The sequence below is a fragment of the Lepidochelys olivacea genome (assembly GCF_965140295.1).
Source record: "Lepidochelys olivacea isolate rLepOli2 genome assembly, chromosome: 12".
NCBI lineage: Eukaryota > Metazoa > Chordata > Testudines > Cheloniidae > Lepidochelys > Lepidochelys olivacea.
In genome coordinates, this window is record NC_140422.1 from 6,775,504 (window position 1) to 6,798,831 (window position 23,328).

A 23,328-nucleotide genomic window follows, 5' to 3' on the forward strand; every position below is an offset into this window, starting at 1 on the left:
AGCTGGGAGAATGAGCCAGTTTGAGGGATAATTCAACATCATGGGATAGAGGCGAAACCCTTCTCTGTATGGTCTGATGTTACCACACAGGGCATTGGAATATGGCAGTTCTGTACAAGGATTAACACTCACTGTGTCTTGCATTCCAGCTGCAGAAGGAGCCTTTGACCCCTGAGGAGACCCAGTCAGTCCAAGAGCATCTGAGTTACCAAGGCAATGACCTTTTGTCTGTTCAAATGGAAGGCAAGAAACCCAACTTTGAAGTGGGATCCTCAAGTCAGCTCAAACTTTCCTTTGCTAAGAAGTCTGCTTCATCAGGTAAGAGCGAAGAGAAGGCTGGTATATGTGCTGGGAGCGTATGAACTCCTTACGTTGTACAATGGAGAGCATAATAATTTTGAATGCTTAATGAAAACATGGTTCTCTATAATCTTGGTTAACAACCATTTTGTATCTGTTGGAAGCTTCCATTTCTGTTTCAAAGGTTAACTGCAAAGCAAAGGAGGAGGGAAACCTGTGCCCTTTCCTGTTGCTTTGTAATGCATACAGAGAGCTGCATAAAGGATTTTCTATAGGTTTTGTTTTTAACCTTATTAGAAACACCATTACTACCCAGTCCCTTCCTTCCTTCCTTCCTTCCTTCCTTCCTTTGTGCAAATGGGTCTATGCAAGATCTTTGAAGGATATGAATGGTGATTAGATTACTGGAGCTGTCTTGGCTCCCAGCATCAATGCCTGCTCTAATGTCAGCTAACTATTTCACTGCATTTCAAACAAAACAAGAAATAAAAGGGGTGATCATATTATGAAGAGATGCAGCATCTATAAATGACATTTCATTTTGGTGTCAAAAATGGGTGGACCGGGGAGGATATTGTCGCTTCTTTTTTTCATAACTGACCTTTGATGAAGGATGAGGAGAAGTGGACAGAGGATTCCTTGCACAAATCAGGTTTGAAGATGGATTTGAGTGAGAGAGCCGGTGGTTGGCTTCTGAGAACAGTGAGAGTGTTCCACAGGTAGGGTGCAGTATGATAAAAGGCACTACTGCGCAGGGAGTGAGTTTTTCAAGAGTGATAAGCAGCAGGATAAGGACCCTGGACTTCAGGAAAGCAGACTTCGACTCCCTCAGGGAATGGATGGCCAGGATCCCCTGGGGGACTAACTTGAAGGGGAAAGGAGTCCAGGAGAGCTGGCTGTATTTCAAGGAATCCCTGTTGAGGTTACAGGGACAAACCATCCCAATGAGTCGAAAGAATAGTAAATATGGCAGGCGACCAGCTTGGCTTAATGGTGAAATCCTAGCGGATCTTAAACATAAAAAAGAAGCTTACAAGAAGTGGAAGGTTGGACATATGACCAGGGAAGAGTATAAAAATATTGCTCGGGCATGTAGGAATGATATCAGGAGGGCCAAATCGCACCTGGAGCTGCAGCTAGCCAGAGATGTCAAGAGTAACAAGAAGGGTTTCTTCAGGTATGTTGGCAACAAGAAGAAAGCCAAGGACTGTGTGGGCCCCTTACTGAATGAGAGAGGCAACCTAGTGACAGAGGATGTGGAAAAAGCTAATGTACTCAATGCTTTTTTTGCCTCTGTCTTCACTAACAAGGTCAGCTCCCAGACTGCTGCGCTGGGCATCACAAAATGGGGAAGAGATGGCCAGCCCTCTGTGGAGATAGAGGTGATTAGGGACTATTTAGAAAAGCTGGACGTGCACAAGTCCATGGGGCCGGACGAGTTGCATCCGAGAGTGCTGAAGGAATTGGCGGCTGTGATTGCAGAGCCATTGGCCATTATCTTTGAAAACTCGTGGCGAACCGGGGAAGTCCCGGATGACTGGAAAAAGGCTAATGTAGTGCCAATCTTTAAAAAAGGGAAGAAGGAGGATCCTGGGAACTACAGGCCAGTCAGCCTCACCTCAGTCCCTGGAAAAATCATGGAGCAGGTCCTCAAAGAATCAATCCTGAAGCACTTGCATGAGAGGAAAGTGATCAGGAACAGCCAGCATGGATTCACCAAGGGAAGGTCATGCCTGACTAATCTAATCGCCTTTTATGATGAGATTACTGGTTCTGTGGATGAAGGGAAAGCAGTGGATGTATTGTTTCTTGACTTTAGCAAAGCTTTTGACACGGTCTCCCACAGTATTCTTGTCAGCAAGTTAAGGAAGTATGGGCTGGATGAATGCACTATAAGGTGGGTAGAAAGCTGGCTAGATTGTCGGGCTCAACGGGTAGTGATCAATGGCTCCATGTCTAGTTGGCAGCCGGTATCAAGTGGAGTGCCCCAAGGGTCGGTCCTGGGGCCGGTTTTGTTCAATATCTTCATAAATGATCTGGAGGATGGTGTGGATTGCACTCTCAGCAAATTTACGGATGATACTAAACTGGGAGGAGTGGTAGATACGCTGGAGGGGAGGGATAGGATACAGAAGGACCTAGACAAATTGGAGGATTGGGCCAAAAGAAATCTGATGAGGTTCAATAAGGATAAGTGCAGGGTCCTGCACTTAGGACGGAAGAACCCAATGCACAGCTACAGACTAGAGACCGAATGGCTAGGCAGCAGTTCTGCGGAAAAGGACCTAGGGGTGACAGTGGACGAGAAGCTGGATATGAGTCAACAGTGTGCCCTTGTTGCCAAGAAGGCCAATGGCATTTTGGGATGTATAAGTAGGGGCATAGCGAGCAGATCGAGGGACGTGATCGTTCCCCTCTATTCGACATTGGTGAGGCCTCATCTGGAGTACTGTGTCCAGTTTTGGGCCCCACACTTCAAGAAGGATGTGGATAAATTGGAGAGAGTCCAGCAAAGGGCAACAAAAATGATTAGGGGACTGGAACACATGAGTTATGAGGAGAGGCTGAGGGAGCTGGGATTGTTTAGCCTGCAGAAGAGAAGAATGAGGGGGGATTTGATAGCTGCTTTCAACTACCTGAAAGGGGGTTCCAAAGAGGATGGCTCTAGACTGTTCTCAATGGTGGCAGATGACAGAACGAGGAGTAATGGTCTCAAGTTGCAGTGGGGGAGGTTTAGATTGGATATTAGGAAAAACTTTTTCACTAAGAGGGTGGTGAAACACTGGAATGCGTTACCTAGGGAGGTGGTAGAATCTCCTTCCTTAGAGGTTTTTAAGGTCAGGCTTGACAAAGCCCTGGCTGGGATGATTTAACTGGGAATTGGTCCTGCTTCGAGCAGGGGTTTGGACTAGATGACCTTCTGGGGTCCCTTCCAACCCTGATATTATATGATTCTATGATATTGGAACCATTTCCTTGCTGGGAGCAGGTCTGCTTCATGCTATGTGTGATCATTGTCTATGTCTCTCTTGTTTTGGCTCCAGGCAAGCCTGCTGTGGACCCCGCTGCTGCAAAGCTGTGGACTCTCTCTGCTAATGATATGGATGATGAGGGAATGGTAAGTTCTGTTTTAGTTTTCCACACAAAACTTAGAAGTTTCATGAACTTTAACCCACAGTACTCAGTAGGGCTTTACAGAGGAGAGGGTGGAGTGAGAGCCATATGGAAAAATTCCTCTAATATTACATGGATGGAGCATGGAGCATAATTATTGCATGGAGCATAATTCTGACGCATAGGTACAAGCTATGCCAGGTGTTGTCATTTCTTTGAATCTAACATTGGCAGTGTCCCTGTTAAGCCAATTTCCTTCGTTTGTTGTTTCTTCCTCCATGTTGTCTCTTTCAGGATCTCCTGGACTCAGATGAGTTGCTAGATTCTGAGGATCTGAAGAAGCCAGATCCATCTTCCCTCAAAGCTCCATCCTGTAAGGAATTGGGTAAAAAGAAAGCCTGCAAGAACTGGTGAGTACAAGACTTGATGTGTTGGTGAATGTGCTGACTTCAAATCAGATTTAACCATTGCCCTTTAAAAAAGAGCAGGGTATGGTGCTGTTTTTCCAAAGAATTATTCATTGGTATCTTTACTTTTTTTTAACCCTTAGTGTATTTTGGTATTTAGTTTAAGAAACACATTCAGAAATCTGTTAGCCAAGTGAATTTCCTTTTGTAGAATTTTTCAAAAATTAGATTCTAGTGCATAAATCTCCTAAATTTTGTCAAGGGCTTCTGTGTATTAAAATTGCAATAGTATAACTAGATATTTTTTTAAAAATAAGCTAACTTGATTTTTAAAGAAGATTTAAACTATTTTTAAGTGAATCTACATTAAGGGTGTATGCTGGTGTAACTAGAGTGTTTTAAAATCCGTTTACTTATATCCCAGGCGTAAATGTTCCCCTGTGAGATGAATAGTTCTCCCCCAACACACGGACTCACTTGGGGGCAACCACAGGATTCATGCAGGCTCTTTTTAAAACCACGACTCTTCCTCAGTTTTCTTCCAGAGAAATACTGCATGTAGATTTTAAAATAAGAGCTTGGTATTTGATAGCATTTCCGCATGTGCTAGGTGGAGAGAGGGAAGTTCAAGCAACTGGGACACACGACATGGTCCCATGGGCCAGTGGTTCGGTTCTCAGCCAGCGGCCCACGGGTCACTTTCAGCCGAATCGGCACACAGCTACAGCCCATGTGACATTCTCAGGGCCATACAGGTAGTATGTGGGCCACATCCTCACAATAAATATAACACACACAGAGCTGCATATGTGGCCCACAGTGGTGAATAAGTTGAGAACCACGGCTATGGGCTATGACATTAGAGAGGATAATAAAGCGGGGGTGCGTGTGTGGATGTGTAAGTGACTGCACATGCTCTAAAGCCCGTTGGGTGGAATGATGTGTTGCGGCTGTAATCTCGTGGGTGGAGGACTGAGGAAGAAATGTCAGAGGGTGGAGTGGGTAGAGTCAGTGGCTAACGCCATTGCAAACTGGTTTAGGATGAATCCTATTTCTTCTGCAGCACGTGTGGCCTTGCGGAGGACCTGGAGCAGGAGAAGAGAGAGAGCCTGCAGCCCAGATCTGCTTGTGGAAATGTAAATATCCTTCCCAGCTATCCTGTGGTATAGACAGACAGGGAAAGAGTGTATTCTTATCTGAGAACTAGTTTAAAAAACCAGTACTTTCTATTGAGTTACTGATTGTTCCCTATGGGTTGACTTTACTCACCAGTATTTGTGGCCTAGAAGCAATCGTTCTGTCTCTGCAGGGCTATCAGCTTTTGTAATATTTGGCTTTGATGGGTCTGTGGTAACTTCCGTTGTATTTGCAGCCACTTCTTGCTCTGCGCACATTCACGTCTTGTTATGATATGGATACCACTCTAGGAAGAGCTAGACTGAAGTTTCCCCATTCCATATAGTTATGATTCTCATTCATGACCTACCTGAGCTGAATTTGAATCCATTGAGCTGCTCAGTATTTACTAAGATATCTCCTCTCCCTGAAGCCACCTATGTTCAAAGTGAAACAGGATTTTCTGAATGGTTTGGAGAAACTGAGAGCCCCAAGAGTTGGATGTTACAGCAGCTAGGCTTTAGCCCTAATCTGAAGAGACTGCCTTCTTGTGTGGTCAGGAAAAACTCATTCTTTGTTTGTTCAATCCCGGGCTACTTCAAACTTCAGTCCTGACCTAACCAGGTTTGTGCCGATTGCTAGAGGCTGAAAGCAGATTCTTTCGATGCTGGTTTATTCTCTGGTGGGCAGATTGTACCTCTGTGTAGGGCAAAATACTTCCTATTGGGAAGAGAACTTAAACCAGGAAACCCTGCCCTTAGTTTTTGTCTGCCCTTGGTAACAAGCTGATGTTTTTGTCGCTTCTCTGTCTTGGCAGTGTTACCTGGGGGATGCATTCCGCTGTGCCAGCTGCCCCTACATGGGGATGCCAGCCTTTAAACCCGGAGAGAAGATACTCCTGGCTGAGAACAATCTTCATGATGCCTAAGAGGAGGATGTTACAGAGACACCATTGGTGCACAGCAGTTCCATAGCACACTGGCTTCAGAGCTTACATGAGCCCCTCCCATCTCCTTAAATTTCCCTCTCCAGGAAATGCTTCTTTATGGGGGTGGGTTAGGATGTTGAGGGCACGTGGAGCTGATGTGAACTAAAAATGTGATCTCAATAGACTTAATTAACTTTTGGGTAATTGATCATTTGCAGTGATGTCTGGTCTCCTATCATGTACATAATACAGACTTGTTAATGGAATGTTAGGTTTTTCAGATTTATTGGCTGAAGACTGAGAGGCGCTGGCCGTCAGAGTATGTGCTGTTGGCAGAAGGGGTATATACAATGGGAATCAGATGCCAGGCTGATCTTGTCTGAGTGTACCTGGAACCCCAGCCAATGCCTCTGAGCTCAGTTCAGACCACTCTTTGCCATATTTATTCCTGGGGAGTTAGCTTAGTTTTTGCTCAAGTCTCTTGAGATGACACCTATTTCCTGCTCTCTTTGGGGGCTTAGTTTATTAAAACGTGGAGCTGGTTTGTCATTCCATGTGATGTACAAAAAGGAATTTGTAGGAACTGTTAGCAAAGAGAATCCTGTGAAAGTCCCTTGCAGAGTTTAGCAAACAGGATAGTAGCAAACATTTCCAAGTATCCTGGGAAGCTGCTAGTGATAAACTTTCTCTCCTTTTCCTGCCCTCTCGCCTTCCATGAAAAGGTAAAAGCTTCGTTCAAGCAGTCTGAGAATAGTCCAGCTTGTTAGGTAGAAAGTGGATTATATATGGAGTCTCTGCCTTGCTGCCCCTTCTTCCATCCAATAAGCACTGGGAACATAAGGGTTAATGCTAGTGAATATCTTATACTAATTAAAGAGAAGATTGTTACCTACAAAGGTCTATAGCAATAACTACTGAATTATCCTAATGTTGGGGCGCTATGTGCCACCACCTCCTTCCCATCCCTGAGAGAAGTTGACCTTTGACAGTGCTTTAGTATTTATTTACCTACCCGGTGTTACAGTGGGAAAGATTTTCAGGGCTGTAGCTAATCTCCCCTCCCTGCAGCTTCAGGACAAGGGAGCCATTCCTGAGAACTTCCCTGTTGATCACCACGTTTATTTTCCTTCGTTTCCCACCTCACATACTCATATCAGCTCTTTTGTGTATAAAGATATCATCCTATTTAGAGCCACTTAAGTGCAGGATCCAACTTCACCTTCTTGTCATTACCCTGCACTGACTTGAAATAAACTCATGTAGTGGGTTAGGATTAAGGGCTGTTCTGTTTTTAAAGGCTGTGACCACAAATAAAGCATTTGTTAAAAATTGGTCTTAGTGGAGCTTTAAATATGGTTTAAATCTGTTCATTGACTCTCAGCTGATTCTTGTTGGCTTGGCTCTGTTCTGCCTGCTTGAGCTACTTGTAAGCAGAAACACTGAGCACACCTTGGTAGTCATCCTCCTACAGTAACTGTTCCAGCAAAAATTACACATGCACATATTTCATTATACTCAATGCAGGAAAGAATAGAATCAAGACTTCAAGAAGAAATACAAAATTTTCTTCACTGAACATCTATTCATGCATTTCAAAAGGAGGCTGTCTCATAATTTTGGGGTAGGAGGAAGAGTGAAGTCAGGTTTGCAGCTGGAGGAATACAGATAGAGAATTAGTCACCTATCAGCAGGAAGCATGAGAGGATGTGAACCCTGGTGATAAGGGAAGTGTCCCTACACTTGATTTGTGAGTATAGGCCATGATGTGAGCTATGTGCTATTCAGTGTGGGTCCCAGCTAGATGCCAGAGGTAAATACGAAAGATTGAGGTAATACAACAGCCTCTCAAGTGACTAAACACCATGACAGTTGCCTAGGCTGCCAGCTGGCAAAGGGCATGTGGACTCTAAGGGGCTTCCTGGAACAGTTTCCAAGCTCTACTGCTGAAGAAATGGTTCTGTCACGAGCACTATAGCAACTCCAGGCAAGTTAGGTAAACGCAAGGAAAATCGCAACAACCTAAAAACTCTCCTAGGTCTTCATAGTCTGAGGAAAGGAGAGAAAAGCCTCTATCCCCCCATATTCCACAAGGTATTTTCTTTTAAAGTGATAGTGCTTTATAATTTTGTGGGGGTTAGAGCCTGTGTGGCCAAGACACAAACAGTGCTTTGAGGCATCCCTGATCTTGTCGGGGAGGGATAGCTCAGGGGTTTGAGCATTGGCCTGCTAAACCCAGGGTTGTGAGTTCAATCCTTGAGGGGGCCATTTAGGGATCTGGGGCAAAAATTGGGGATTGGTCCTGCTGCGAGTAGGGGGTTGGACTAGATGACCTCCTGTGGTCCCTTCCAACCCTGATATGCTATGATTGTGTGGCTGTGTGCTGAGCCGGTTCCCTGAAGTGAGATGTGAGCTAACTTACACAAACTGCAAGGCAAGTGCCCACTATACTGACTAGGGAAGGGGGTGTGGGTGCATTAGGAGCTATGATATCCGCTTCATGTTGCCAGAGGATCCCTCTGTGTTGGGGGTAGTCCTCCCACAAGACGAACTCAACAGGGGGGAATCTGGCTTTTACTTTTCAAAAATGGCTGTAGATTGATTTAAAACGTCTTCTTAAAACTCCTTCAGTAACTACGTGGAGAATAGCCCACTAGACCCATTTAAAGAGTCATCTGTTTAGGTCACCACGTAATGGTTCCGTATATCTTAGTCTTGCTTCCTTTTCAAATATAGAAGTGGTAGAGCTACTCGTGAGGCTTTCGTGTGAAGTGACTGTGAATTGGCCTGCTGCCGCGGAGAAATGTCCTGGCAAAGCCAAGAGGTTTATTTTTGAAGCAGTTTGTAGAGCGAAAGGTTGGTTAGTCTCCTCTGTGCTGCTCATCTAGACAGTAGTATTTTCTGACGTGACAGTGTTTCAGCAGGAGCATCTCCTGGGCTTTTCCTCCTAGAATCGTAGGACTCGAAGGGACCTCGCAAGGTCATCTAGTTCAGTCCCCTGCACTCATGGCAGGACTAAGTATTATCCAGACCATCCCTGACAAGTGTTTGTCTAACCTGCTCTTAAAAATCCCCAGTGATGGTGATTCCACAACCTCCCTAGGTAATTTATTCCAGTACTTAACTACCCTGACAGGAAGTTTTTCCTAATGTCCAACCTAAACCACCTTTGCTGCAATTTAAGTCCATTGCGGCTTGTCGTATCCTCCGAGTTTAAAGGAGAACAGAGTTCCTTTTCATGGGGGATCCATAACGGGGGCTCTTTCAGATGTTGGTAACTGTTTTTTGTTTGGTTTCTAAAAGTATCTTTGAACAAATACAGTGCTTATAAAAAATAGTTTGAAACTGGAAAGGAGCTCTTTGAATGGCCTTTTGGATTGCTTCATCTTGCACAGGTGACTGAAAATCACAAGTGCTTTCAGCCCCCAAGCTTCTAGGCATAAAGCTGATCAGCATTTGGGGCAGTACCAAATATTCTCTATGGAGTAATATTGCATTTCTGGGAGTGTTATGGGAGTTTTATGCCTTTTGGTGATTAAAAGAGTTAGCTGGTCCCTCTCAGAGACTAGATATTTGCCTAGATGCTAGATGTTTCCATGTGAAAAGTCCTACGTGTAAAGATGGTTTCTCAAATGCATCTGGTCTCTGTGTGGACATGGCAGCCAGTCAGGATTAAATAAAATACGGGGTTTGGATACTTTAGTTACAGGGGCCCAGTCAATTTGGAATCTAGTCAGTTTTTAAAAAACTAAATGTAATTTTTGATACTTCAGGGGCCTCTGAGTTCACATAACCATTGTTGATCTTATAACAGTCACAATTTCTAATATAAAACATATTTTCCATTATTGCTGTGTATGAGGCTCACAGAAATGGGAATTTACTGTGCCAGGGAGCATTACTGGAGGGAAGAGGGGTACTCTACACTGTAGATTTGTTTTCATAGATGGTGGCCTCCTAGTTCCACCCCCTGACGGATTAGCATCTGTCCTAGGCCATAGGCTCTGTCCTTAGCCCTGCCCCTAGACTAGTCAGCACCGGCTATCCCATCCCTTATCTGAAGACCCCTAAATCCAATCTCGTGGTGGGTGGTACTCCCTGGAGTACACCCACCCTTTCGGCACACTGACCAAAGGCTAGGACAGAAATGAAAGCAACCTCTGTGGACTGCCCATATTTTCCTCCCTCCATCAGTTTTGATCTGGGGTCTTGTAGACCCATCCAGTGGTCCAAGCGAGTTGGTTATTTATGGCTACGGGGAAGGATTCAGAAGCAGTCTATGTAATGTACTTATCTGGCCCCCCATTATGATAGTAACTGAGCACCTCAGAGTCTTTAATGTATTTACCCTCACAACACCCCAGGGCAGGTAGTAGTTGGGAAACCTCACAGTGAACCAACCACTTAACTAGTGGCTGTTCAGTAGAGCCCCTCATGGGATAATTTTGTTTGATAGCTACATTTATGAAAACCAGTAACTGAGAGACAGCATGGATTCTATGCCTTGTGAGAAATGTGGAGTTTGCTTCACTTCCATTGATAGTTAGGGCCCTGCAAAGAAAATGCAACATCAGCTACTCTTCAGAGGAGGAGTGAAAGGCCAACCTCTTGTCCTACCTTTGAGATTCCAGAACCTGATCAGGAGACATGAATGAGAATGATGCCTTCTTTCCTGGAGCATCTCCTGTGCCTTTCTCCTGCCCCCTCTTTCCTTCTCTGTACAGTCTGCAGTATTCACACTCCAGGCCCCCTGTTCAAGGTCTTGAAGGCTCTCACAGAACATGGCCTCCTGCATCCTCTGTCCCAGATAAGGAGGAGAAAAAAAGTCATTCCACTGGTGTGGAGGAAGAACCCCTTGAGGCCACATAAAACACACAGAGGTACCATTGTCAGGAGAGTAGGAACGGAAAGTGAAACTTAAGACTCAGAACTCCCTGCCTGCCTCCCTTGCTCTCCTAAAGTGTTAAGACAAGCTTATTGATGCTTGTGCTTTGGAGTTCCTGAACCCTGGTGCCACTGGCAGCACCAGCTATGGTGAGTATGACCTGCCAAGGGTGAAGGAAACGAGGAGAAAATTGCTCAGTTGCATGAAACTGAGTATAAGGAAAAGGCACTGAAGACTGGCACCATTTTCCACAGGTGGTAGTGATTTTAGCTGATATCTCACCTCTGAGAGTAACAAAGGCACAGAGAGAGCACAGCTGCTGCTGGGGTCCCAAAGCCCCCCAGGCCCATATACTGCTAGTCTGTGTGCTGCAATAGTGCCGGCCAAAGTTATCACAGACTGGTGTGGGGAGGTGTCATACCACAGAGGAAGAAATAAGGTTGCCCTCCCTAGAAACCTTCAGCAGAGGACTGCAGAGAACCTCCATGGAAGCTTCATGAAGATCTCTCAAAAGGGTTCAAGGGACATCCTTGTGTACGTAAACAAACTGCTCTGCATGCCCTGCCCCCCTCAGAACTCTAGAAGTTCACAAAGTGAACAAAAAGCAGATAGCAACTCTACCTCTCTTGGATGAACCACTGCCTCTTCTAGCACAAGAAAATTAATGAAAGTCCAAAGCTGTGTCCTGCTATTTTACTGCTTCCCAGTAATGGAGAACTTTTTTACACGCTTACCCGAGGTTCCTTCCCCTGCATCGGGCTCACTTGTGCTCGACTGGCTGCACTGTGGTGGAGTCAAAAACGTGTCCTGGCTCTCTGCTCAGCTGGCTCTTCCAATTGCCCGTCCCCCATACGCCGCTTCTCTACCTCCTCCACTGTTCACAGCAGGAGCCTATGACTTGGGCTCCTTGGAGGTATCTGGTGCTGGGCAGGGGATGCCTCTGCTGAGGATGGCATGCACCTTGCTGTAAAAGCAGCGGGTCTGCAGCTTGGCACCAGATTGATCGTTGGCCTCTGGTCTTCTGGTACGCGGCCTGCAGCTCCTTGGCTTTCGCCCTGCACTGCTGCTGATCCCCATGGTACCCTCCTCCTGCATCCCCAAGCAATCTGCTGGTAGATGTCAACGTTTCTATAGCAGGTTCGGAGCTCTGCCTACACAGCCTCTTCTCCCTACAGGCCTAGGAGCCCCTATACCTCCTGTCTACTCCAGGGAGGAGCGTGGCTGAAGCGTGCCTCTGCCATGATCAGTTGTACACAGCAGCAGAGAGCGGATAGAGGTGTGTCCACCAAGCTAGGCAACCAGGAAAAGTCATTTCAAAAATTCACAAGGGCTTTAAAGTGGGGGAGGGGTTTCCAGTCTACATGACCCCTGCGCAGTGGAGCTGACCATTGTAACCAGAGCAATCAGCATCAGGCATTGTGGGACACCTGCTGGAAGACTGGTAGGATCACCATAAGTAACACAGTGTCTACACTTGTACTGCATCAACCTCTGTACGTTGACCTTGGCTCAAGACCGCTCGGGCAGGTGCTGCTGCTAGGTCAGCGTGATGGGGCACTTACAGCTGTGGGAGACCAATTTAAACGCAGACACATCCACAATTAGACTGACATAAAGCAGCTTATGTCAACCTCACTTTGTAGTGTAGACAAGGCCAGGCTTAGCGCGAAGGTTCATGTTTACTAGGGAAATTCCACAGGATTAAAAGCTCTTTCACTTATGTAGCACCTAGCATCCAAATGGAACCTAACATGCTTTTCTGGCTGACTGCTCAAATTATACACTGTAAATATAGGAGTAGCTTTGCGCATGACTGAAATGCAGCCACCTCTGAGGTGGAATGCAGCAGCTGTCTTACCGTGCATAAAAACACTACACAAAATGCAGGGTGAGTTTAAGTGCACAGGCTGTCATTTCAAGAGCTGGCTAAATACTGCAAAATAATTTCTGTAACTACGGGTTTACATTTTTAATTTGCTCTGACTATGTTTACGCCCTTGGTCGGGGTTGTTTTCTGTGAGTATTCTACAGAAAGAGTTCATCCATCCGGCCTTGTGGTAACTGAATGACTAATACTGGGGCAACTACTAATGAAGAGAGAATTTTCAGCGCTGACTCCAAATATTCCACTCTTGGTGGCTTATTTCAGGTTTCTGGAGGTGGAGGAGCTCGGGGTTCAAAGGATGGAGGGAAGAACCGATTTCACATGCCAGACTCTCAGCTGCTACACATGGATGTCGCTTTAGTGACGTCCGTGGAACAGCATCAGTTTATGCTAGCTGTGGAGCTGACCTTGGGCCTGTGTTTAACTGTGTTCAGTGAAGGGTGGTTTGTTCGATACAATTAATCCAGCTCATCTTTAAAAGTGTAGCCTCAGGGCCTGCTGTGCGATTGCACCTGAAAAACGTGCATGTGATTGTGTCTGTGTGCGGTTATCACAACTGCACGTGCAAAAGGGATAACTGTGTGCACAAAGTAATCTGGTTGAGCAAGATCAAATTAGACACCTGATATGGCTGAAAATCTGTTTGTGTCACTATTTTGTTTCTAGTTTTCTAAAACTGATCATCTTCGATAATGAAATAAATATCCTGCCCCCTCCCGCAACCTGGGTCCCCCCAGCAGTGATTACCTTCCTGGTGCTCTGTAAAAAGAACACACCCTTCTGCTGCAGTTTGATTCTCTGGTTTCTGACCTGAACCTAGAACATAAATCAGCAACACAGAGAGTCTCACTTTGGATGCTGGGATTTTCAAAGGAATCTTGGTGGGCTCTGCCACAGTCACAAACTGGCAGGAAGCAGCCCAAGGAGTGGGGGGAGCTTCTTTGTGAAAGGTCTGGAGGCAGATGAAGATAGGAAGTAGCCCAGGACAGTAGCAGTGAGTCTGAGGTAGCAGCAGACCTTAGCTGCATAATACAGGGTCCCGGGGCTGGCCTGCATTCTTTACTGACCCCCCACCTCCCAAGGAAAGGGATGTATAAGCCCCTCTGGTGCAAGGGGGACAAGGACCCTGAGCCCTAGGTGGGGCTGAAGGCCTGGCATAAGTCATTACACTCTTGTTTGGCTGGACTTTTTACTACCCTGGAAGGGATGGGACTATCCGTGTCCTGGCTGGAGGGCTGAGCTGTGAGATGGGGCAAACAACCGCAGGGCTAGAGGGGCTGTGAACAGGGGCACCAGATGTGAAGAGCCTGCTGCACTGGCCACAAGGGAGCGTGCTGGCCAGTAAGTAACCCCTTCACACCTGTGCAGAGGGACGTTTCTTCCTAGCCCCTAACAGTGAATAGTGGGTTCTGGGCTTACCTGAGCTTTAGGGAGAGAGGAAGGTGTGTGCTACCAGCTAAAGCACCTCTTAGCTGCTTCTCTTGGCCCTCAGATAATTCAAAAGGCTTCTTTTGACATGGTCAAGCTCAGAGCCCCGCTCGTGTGAATAGCCCCAGTTTTGCAGAATCAAAACATTGCCTTCGAAAGAGCCCTCAATGGGGCCAAGAGCTTCTGCTGGGTCTTATGAGGGTTGGTTTAGAAATAAGGCCATAACAACCATGCGAAAAGCGGGTGGGACACACGCCCCTCAGCTCTCAGGGGCTCTTCCCCCTAGCCAGCATTTGGAATTAGCTTTAATTACCTTTGCCCATTCCAAGAATTAAGATCTCAAGCATGGTTTGCGGGTTTTACCTTTGATCTGCAGGCGGGTCTCTTCTCCCAGCTGAGGAGGATTTGGCTCGGGTCTTGTTTCCAGCCTTCCTAACTGGCACAGAATGAGCCCTACTCCCTCCGTGCGCCCCCAGATCCTCCATTTGCCACTTTGGGCCAAATTTTCTACATTGGGTAACTCATATTAGCCACTGAATTGACCATCCAGTTCCCCTAAGTGAGACTGAATCAACACTAAGAGTCTACACTAGAGCAGTCAATCAGTTGTGCTTCAAACAATGATGTTGCTTCAGCCACTGGGTCTGTCCACACCCTCAGCTGGGATAAGGTTTGCTATTATGTCCACACTTGGGCACCATGGACTGATTGAGGTTTGGGCTATGATCTCTGACAGCTGTCACCTGACATCTGTCCGAGCAGGTGGTTCCCTCAGCCAGTGCCTCTCCTTAGCTTGCCTGTCTGACCCCCACCATGCACCCTTCATCCCCATCCCCTCAATATTCCCTCTCTCCCTATCCATAGTTCACCCATCAGGCCATCCCACATTACCTCCCTGCAATGCCCCCTCTACTCCCACGCTGCAGCTCGTCAGCTGGCAAGGAGAAATGAGTAAAGGAAACTCACGGCTCAGGCCGGGACCCGCTTACCGTGAACTTCCAGTTTCGTTCCATTCCCTTTAAAGTTGTAGGGGTTGTTCCCCACCTCACAGGTATAGACTCCAGCATCCTGAGCCTGCACACGGGGTATCCGGAGAGAACCAGACCCTGCTGTGAAGTTTATAAACCACTCAAAGCGCCTGTCTGAGGGAATCAGTCTCCTCTCCTCTTTGTACCATGAGATAAAAGCTATTCCACTTGCCTCCATGGGAGGGAACCTGGACTCTATAATGGGCTCCGACTGCAAAGATGCAGGGCAGGGACTGATACATGCCTGGGGCAGCAGCATTTGCAGAGCCTAGAAGAGGAAGAGAAAATAATCATTTAAAATAATGTCCTGAAACACTTTATCTTCCAAGACCGCCGAGGTTTTTCTGAATCTGATTCTAGTTATGAGCTCAGGAGCTGGACCCCCTAACTGGGGCAGCGATGGGTGTGTCACTAGCAAGCGTGCAGCTGATTGCAGCGTGGGATGAATTTGTTCTGGCGTACTGGTAGGGGGAGAGTGAAAGTTAGAGATTTCTAGTCTAGCTGTGTTTTTAGTACTGCGTCTATCACAGCAACTTCATGAGCTGATGTTTGTTTGGGGCATAGGGGAAGGAAAACACAGGGAACACAAAATTAAATGCATGGGGCAACTACATCAGTGCAATGCTATGGGGGATTGTTTAGAGGTGCCGTTTCAGGAAAGTCACCTCTGCAGCTGCGTGTCTACGTTTGTACAGTATGTGCCACTAATATTGCTCAGCAGCTAGTGTTCACTTTGGTACCTTAAAATATCATCCCTGGTTCTGGCTGAGATCAAAGTCCTTTGCACTGTCCAGGGCTGTAAATGTGGATGGGTCCTTTCACAGTAAAGTGACTGAGGGATGGGAAGGGAAGATGCTGAAAGCTAAAGGTAGCAGAGGACCATGGAATGAATGGGGCGAAGAGGCTGAACTACCTTGGCATTGCTAGAGGGAGGTCCCTCCACAGCAGGGTTAATGCACGTGGCTGGAGTGGGGAAGTTTGCACTGCTATCCCCTGCTCTGTGGATAAATAGAAGATTCCAGTCTCCAGAGTTGTCAGACCCAGAGCAAACCCCCTATAACTAGACTGGGATGGCTAAACTGAAGTCCTGATAAGGAGAACGGTGCAGTCCTCTTACCTGTACAAAGGCAAAGCAGTCCTAGTAGGAAGATTGTTCTCTCCAGGACAGACACCTCGTTCTGGCGGAGTTTTCAGTTTTACAGTGCCAAACTCTCAGTTCTCTTCACCAGTTCCTTTCTCTGGGGCCGGGGATTAAGAGAACCAGATGCGTTATTATATGAGAATTATTTTTTGCTCCTTCTGGGCTGGAGTGTCCTTAATACAACAGAGCTACTTCAAAGGCTGTGACTTGTTCTGGAGCATGTCTCGCTCTGCCTTTCTGCCATGAAGGAGCCAGGTGACAGTTGTCCACATGCGTCTAGCAGCGAGTGTGTATCTTTATATATAGCCTCCAAGGCCAATCTCCACCAAAATAGTTTGGCGGCTGTTAGACTCTCTCTGCGTGAGACGCCTCATCTGGGGAGCAAAGACTTAACTAAAGAAGAGAACCTCTGTGAGCTCTGCTAACAAGAAGCGGCAGGGGGGGAGTAGTTTGGGGTTGCAGTTGAGGAATTGGGCTGTGATCCAGCAGATAGCAAAACCTGATCACAGCTAAGACCTTTACACACTATGATACTATAAATAATAATGAGGGACAGGTTAGAGAGCCTCTGTAATGAGGTGACACGGGCAAGCTCACTTCTAACTGCTCTTAGTCTTTTAAAACAAATCGTTCCTTTAGATGCATGACAGGGCTCGCAAGAGAAAGGTCCCCCTGGTTCAGATGCTGCACGGGATTGGGGGGGTGAGTCAATGGAGAATGAGCCATTCTGCAAATAGCTTTAAGGGCAGGCTCGAAGTTGGCCTAGCAGGAGGGCTACATTGGCAACTTGGCAGAAGCCTGAAGGAGGCAGGTTATTGGCATAATGCTTCAGTTTGGAGTTGCAGCCTACAGAGATGACCATTCCCAGCAGGTAGTGCTCCAGGTTCCTCTCAACAGAACTTGGATGAAGATGGAACGTTGCATGCTGGGAACAGAAATCCTGAAGGCCCCTGTTATAAGAGGAGCAGTTAAGGCTGCTCTCAGTTGTGGCATAATTCTGGAGTCACGCTCCTGAAGTAGGCGGCAGTACTCCACATTTACCCCCTTGTAAGTGAACGATTTAATGCGTTCACAAATTTAACGTGTGTCCTGTCTGAGGCTCACCAGGAGACAAGCTGGCATCGCCTGTAATGCACATGACCGCTGCAGCATTAGGATTCCATGCCTGGAATCTCTGCTGGACCTTTCATTGTAACGTAACCTTTCAGGAACCCTTGACTGACCAGTGTGTGCCAGATTACTCATGTTGAATTTTCTGAGGTGGGTTCTTTGGGTCTGGCTGCACAGCACAGTAAGCCTGGGATCTGACACAGGCTTCAGCCGAAACTCTGCTTCCATCCATCCAGAAATCAGTCTGGCTTGGGGAACTGCTCTGTACCCCGCTTGCAGACCTTGCTAGGGCAGGTGGGTCAGAGCCAGAGTCCCACCATGACATGGGTCAAAGCTCAGGCATTTTACGATGTGGTCACAGGTCAAGTGCAGGTTGCCAGACTCTGGTCTAGGGAGTCTGCCAGTGCTATGCCTCAATGCCCTGGAGCTGTGTTTCCCAGCCCTTCAATGCCAGAGCTTGAGAGCATGGGCCAGATCCTCAGCTAGTGTGAACTGATGTCTCTCCATGGAACCATGCCAGTTTACATTTCCTGAGGATTTGGCCCCGAATCCTTTGTCTTATTTCCCCTCTATTTTCTTGTACACTAAAAACTCTGTTATCTTATGGCAGATAATAATTTAGGTCTGATTCTCTGCTGTGTTGTTACCAGCTTTACAGCTGTGTGACTCTACAGAGTTACCCAAGTGTAGGCTTGGTGTAACAGGAGAGAATTAGGGGCTTAGAGACAGACCCCCAGGGAATGTAAATTGTCAGAGTTTTACTGACTCACCAGCAGCTGACCTGTCCCTTAGTCTGAAGCCAACATCTCACAGGAGTGACCTCCAGTTGGAAGAAGACACTGCTGCATGAGGTTTGAATAAAGCCCAGCAACCACCAGGTTGCACTCTGACAGCTGTGAAAAGTGGCGGACTAGACGCTATGGTGATCTAAGCTCCGATGCTTTAAGCACGGCCACAGGAGGAAGAAATACCTTCCTTTCTGTCTAAGCAAGTGCCATGCAGATGTGGAAGGAGCACTTGTGAGACGGTGGTTTGTGGTGCAGCTCAGACAATGCAGTGGGTGTACAGAATTAGCTCTGCACCTCGCTGGGGCTGGGGAGCGCAGAGTCTGAAGAGCGGTCTGGGAAACAGTAGCCACAGCAGCCAGTGAAGACCGTAACTGACATGAACATTTGTGTCACATGACTGTGTCCAGGAAATAGACCAATCCCTTATGGGCACTCTACGATGTGGTGCACCTCGGAGCAAAAATGGAACAAATGAGGTTCCTGAATCCCAATCTGGAAGGGAACCCGGCAGAGAGCTGAGCAGGGGGCGGCAGCGTTCCAGACTCTCCTGGAGGCAAAGGTCATGGTAGAGAAATCTGAGAGGGGCAAAGGATCGAGACTGCCCCAGGCCTGGAATCACTGCCGATTGACAGTACATCCCCGCGGGATCAAGGGCACTGCAAATGTCTAGCTAGGCCTGCAGAAATGTCCGGAGTGCTGTGACTCAGGCAACATCACTTGGAAAAGGCCCATTGTCATTCCAATGAACCAGGTGAGGCCATTCGGTTGGAGACCCAAGAAGGAGAGAGACACCTGGAGTTACTGGATATTGAGCTTTGCCATCTGATGGTGGTATTACCCTTTTGTAACCCTGGCCCATGTCAGTGACTGGGACCCCCTTCTCCACACTCTCCCCGCAGCACTCCTGTGTCTGGCACCTTTATTACAACCCTGAACCGAAGCATTGACTTCCTGCTCTAATCACTACATCATGCTTTCTCATACAACTTTCTGTGTCTGGATCTTCTGAGTAGCTGCCTTTTAGGTCCCTGAGTTTGATGGTAGAACACAGATCACAGATACCTCCTTACCAAGCTTGTTTTATGCTCAGTGTCTTCTTAGTTAGACTCTGATCCATGAAAGAGGCAAATTAGCTCCTTCTGAATCAGCCTCTGTGATTTATTCAGCAGGCAAGATCTTTAGTGTGAAAGCTAGTTACTCTGCATATTTATAGTTAACATAACCCTTCTTGCACCATTAAAATGCATTATTAATAGGGGATCTATTAATATTCACTATGCACTGTTACCAAAATGAGATTTTAATATCAACTAATTACTGAGTTAAGCAGCAAGAATTGAGTGTCAGTTTTTAATCATAACAGTTACTAACTTGTTTCTCCGACCCTGTTCCCCTGTTGCTTAATTCCATTCGTTAAATCTTATTCCTTCGTCACCATTTAAAAAAACACTTTTTGCTTTTTAGAAAATGTTCTTCTTTACGGCCAACATTTTCCTGGGCCCTTAAAATGCTTCTGCAAATATTTACAGGTACCTGGGTTTGTCTGCGTGAAAACCTGCATCTGGGCACCCCTTGGGCCACTTCTGAGAGGAGCCGTAGCCCAGCAATTGCCACTGAAGTCAGTGGGGGGCTTCAGATGCTCAGAGCATCTAGGATCAGGCCTGATATGGGTTATGTATCTAACTGCCCCGTCAAGGGAGCAATTGTGCATGCAGAGATTTGAACGGGCAAACACTGCTGGATGCTTTTACCATTGAAAAGGTAACCCACTCCCTGTATCCCCATCCCAGCACTGGTTGTACATTGTCTTCTTCTGGCTCCCTGTGTGGCAGATACATTCCTCTCCTTGACTGCCATCAACAGACTTGTTCCTCTTCTTGGCTGCTTGTTGTCCTTACCTTCAGCGCGAGAAGGCGGGACTGGTATTGGACCCTGGAGGAGAGAGCTAGCCAGTTGTATGAGCCTTAGCATTAAGCTTAAAGTTACTTTGCATCCAGTTTTCAAACACCCCCAAGTCCCTCAGGGCTGTGTCAATCTGGGGTTTTAATTTGGTTCATTATGAAGATAGGGATCACCTAAATGTGAGATTGTGGAACAGATCTGGGCTTGGATTTTTACACACACACTTACCACACTTCTTCTCTCTCTCATTCACACACACACACACTTCTGTGTATTGGGATCCAGGGTACTGATTTGGGCCTAGCTCACTTTGATTTCCTAGTCGTGATTTTCAGCCCTCTCTGACAGGTGCTGCCATTTCTATCCATACTAGAGCAAATCTGATGGTAAAATCTGGGATTTTCTCCAAATACTGGAACTTCACCCTCTGACACAGATCCTCTCACTATAGTGCATGCTCTTAAGTGGTAATTTTAATAATGCAGAGCCACTAAATGGGTCGTCTCCTGACTGACATGGAGTCAGATTTACATTGCTCTTGCTTTGCAATGCGTTAGAAAAGAAACTTTCTTTTCCTGCTTAGGGTGTATCTACACTATGGACCTTACAGCAGCACATCTGTGCCACTGTAAAGTCTTCTGTGTAGCTGCTCTGTGCCGGGAGGAGAGCGCTCTGGCCTAATTAAACTACCCCCAACGAGCTCTCCTGCTGACACAGCGCTGTCCACACTGGCCCTTTTGTCGGTGAAATGGATGTTGGTCCGGGTGTTTGTTTTTTCATGCCCTGCACTGACAAAAGTTTTGCTGACAAAACCGCTAGTGTAGACAAAACCTAAATGTTTCACCAGCCTCTGACACTGTTTCTGCTATGTGGGCTCCCTCTCGTGGCTATGTCTGTGCATACTTATTTCTCATTTTCTTCACCAAGGTCACTGACAGGATTTCAGATCCACTGGAATTCTGTTTGTAAGAGTCTCCGATCTACTCCCCCTTCCTGCAGTTTCACACGAGTAACTACGTTCTGAACACTCTCCTAAACGCAAACAATATCTGATCGCATGTGCCCTGATGTACACTATGGGGACTGAAAGGCGAATCGGGGCGCTTTCCAGACACAGGTGGGGCTGAAGAATCAACACTTTCCCCAGCTCCTGTCGTTGCAGGGGCGGTAAGGTGGGCGCAGATGCACTCCGCTTACATCTAACTCAGGATGGCAAGCTTTTGTAACTTGTGTCTCTTGTAGACATGGTTTGGTCAGGTTAATTGTACATTAGTCCTTATATTTAGGTAATTAAGTCATAGCACATATGCGTGCAGTGCCTTGAAAATGTGAAGTGCTACTTAAGTGCTAAGTTGTTATTTGGTTTTGGAATGGACTGTTCTAAGGAACTGGTCACGGTGCATTTGCACCATTGCCTTCTCCTGGATGGCATCTGAACTGCTCAGCTGTGTATCACCGACCCTATATCGCTCATAGTTAGTGGAGCGTTTCCTTTGGCTCATGTATTATGTGCCTGTGCTTTTGTTGCAGGGAGAACTGTGTTCTCACCCAAGAGGAAGTTCTGAGGGGATGTAATTAGTAGCAAAATGATACCCAGGAAGTTCCTACATGGGCATAGTGGTTACAAATGAGTAAACATCAAATAGTTAATCATTTAATGCAGGCACTTGGCTGTCTTGTTTGTATTGCAACACATTGTGCCAGGTCCTCTTGCAGACAGAAATAGATATAACTTATCTGTGTACATGGTGCCTGGATTCCACAGTGATGAGCATAACAGATGCACAGATAGGGTTAGATATTTTGTTCCTGGTTTAGCACAGGTCACCTACTCTACAGAATCAGAGTATAAAGAAACAGGCTGATCTGCTCAGGCTCAGTTCCGGTTCTGAATCTGAGATGGTTGTGAACCTGTAACTATGGGAGAAACCCACTTGTGGGTTTTGAAGGACTGACACATTCCAGAGCCAGAGGCTGGATTTGGGATGATCTCTGGTAAGCATCTTAGCATTCGTATAGGTTCTTCTTTGCTTTCATGTGGTTTCTCTGTACTGCTTTCCCCTTAAGAATAAATGTGCTCGCTTAGAAAGAGCTGTGTGGTAACTTATAACGGTGGGCATAGCCTCAGGAAAGAAATCAGTGCCCCAGGTGCTGGCCTTTAGGCAGTCTGGCACGCTGGGGATATCACCCCAGCCAGGAGCTGTGCCGCCCGAACGCTCCGGTCAGGAGGAAGAGAGATGCCAGACTCTGGCCAAGAAGGATGATGGCTGAGGAGCTAGAAATCACTAAGTGGGGCCCCTTTGTGGATCATAGAGGAGGAACACAGGTGCAGTTACCCTGAAACTGGGTCAGAACCTAGAACAGGGGCGGGCAAACTTTTTGGCCCGAGGGCCACATCGAGTTTCCAAAATTGTATGGAGGGCCGGTTAGGGGAGGCTGTGCCTCCCCAAACAGCCAGGCATGGCCCGCCCCCTCCCCCTGGGGGGACCCCCCCACTTCTCTCCCCCGATGGCCCCTCCGGGACTCCTGCCCCATCCAACTCCCCTGTCCCCTGATGGCCCTCCTGGACCTCTGCCCCATTCACCCCTCCCTGTCCCCTGACCGCCCCTGGACCCCTGCCCCTGACTGCCTCCCTCTGCCCCATCCAACCCCTCCTCTCATTCCTGACTGCCCCCTGGGGACCCGTGCCCCATCCAACCACCCCGGGAACCTCTGCCCCTGACTGCCTCCCGTTGCCCCATCCAACCCCCCTGTTCCCTGCCTTCTGACCGCCCTGACCCCCATCCACACCCCCACCCCCTGACTACCCCCCCAAACTCTATCCAACCCCCCCCTTCTCCCTGCCCCCTTTCCGCACTGCCTGGAGCACCGGTGGCTGGCAGCACTACAGCCATGCCGCCCAGAGTGCCACGACAGGCAGCCGCGCCGCCCAGCTGGAGCCAGCCACGCACCGCGCAGCCAGAGCACCGGGTCCGGCCAGGCTCTGCAGCTGCGCTGCCTGGCAGGAGCTCGCAGCCCCGCTGCCCAGAGCATTGCGTCGGCGGCACCCTGAGCTGAGGCTGCGGGGGTAGGGGAACAGCAGGGGCGGGGCTGGGGGCTAGACCCCCGGGCCAGGATCTCAGGGTCTGGGCAGGAGGGTACCGCGGGCCGGATGTGGCCCACAGGCCATAGTTTGTCCACCTCTGCCCTAGAACCTGATCATTTACAGAGGCTTTTAGCCAATATTCAGGGCTCTATTTTCGGAAATTCCTGCCACTCAAATAATTTGGGAAGGCCAAGAGTATTGGGAGATGCCGTTT

At 47.5% G+C, this 23,328-nt stretch overlaps 1 protein-coding gene across 1 annotated transcript in view; it reads left to right on the top strand.

The window, feature by feature from the left end:
• Positions 1–7,216, top strand: part of CIAPIN1 (cytokine induced apoptosis inhibitor 1) — a 20,852-nt gene extending 13,636 nt beyond the window's left edge. The window contains exons 5-9 of the mRNA XM_084644287.1: positions 150–318; positions 3,345–3,418; positions 3,709–3,824; positions 4,885–4,957; positions 5,755–7,216. Of these exons, the coding sequence (XP_084500413.1) occupies positions 150–318; positions 3,345–3,418; positions 3,709–3,824; positions 4,885–4,957; positions 5,755–5,865 (543 nt within the window). The 3' untranslated portion in view covers positions 5,866–7,216. The remainder of the gene's footprint in view (positions 1–149; positions 319–3,344; positions 3,419–3,708; positions 3,825–4,884; positions 4,958–5,754) is intronic.
• The last annotated feature ends 16,112 nt before the right edge of the window (positions 7,217–23,328 follow it).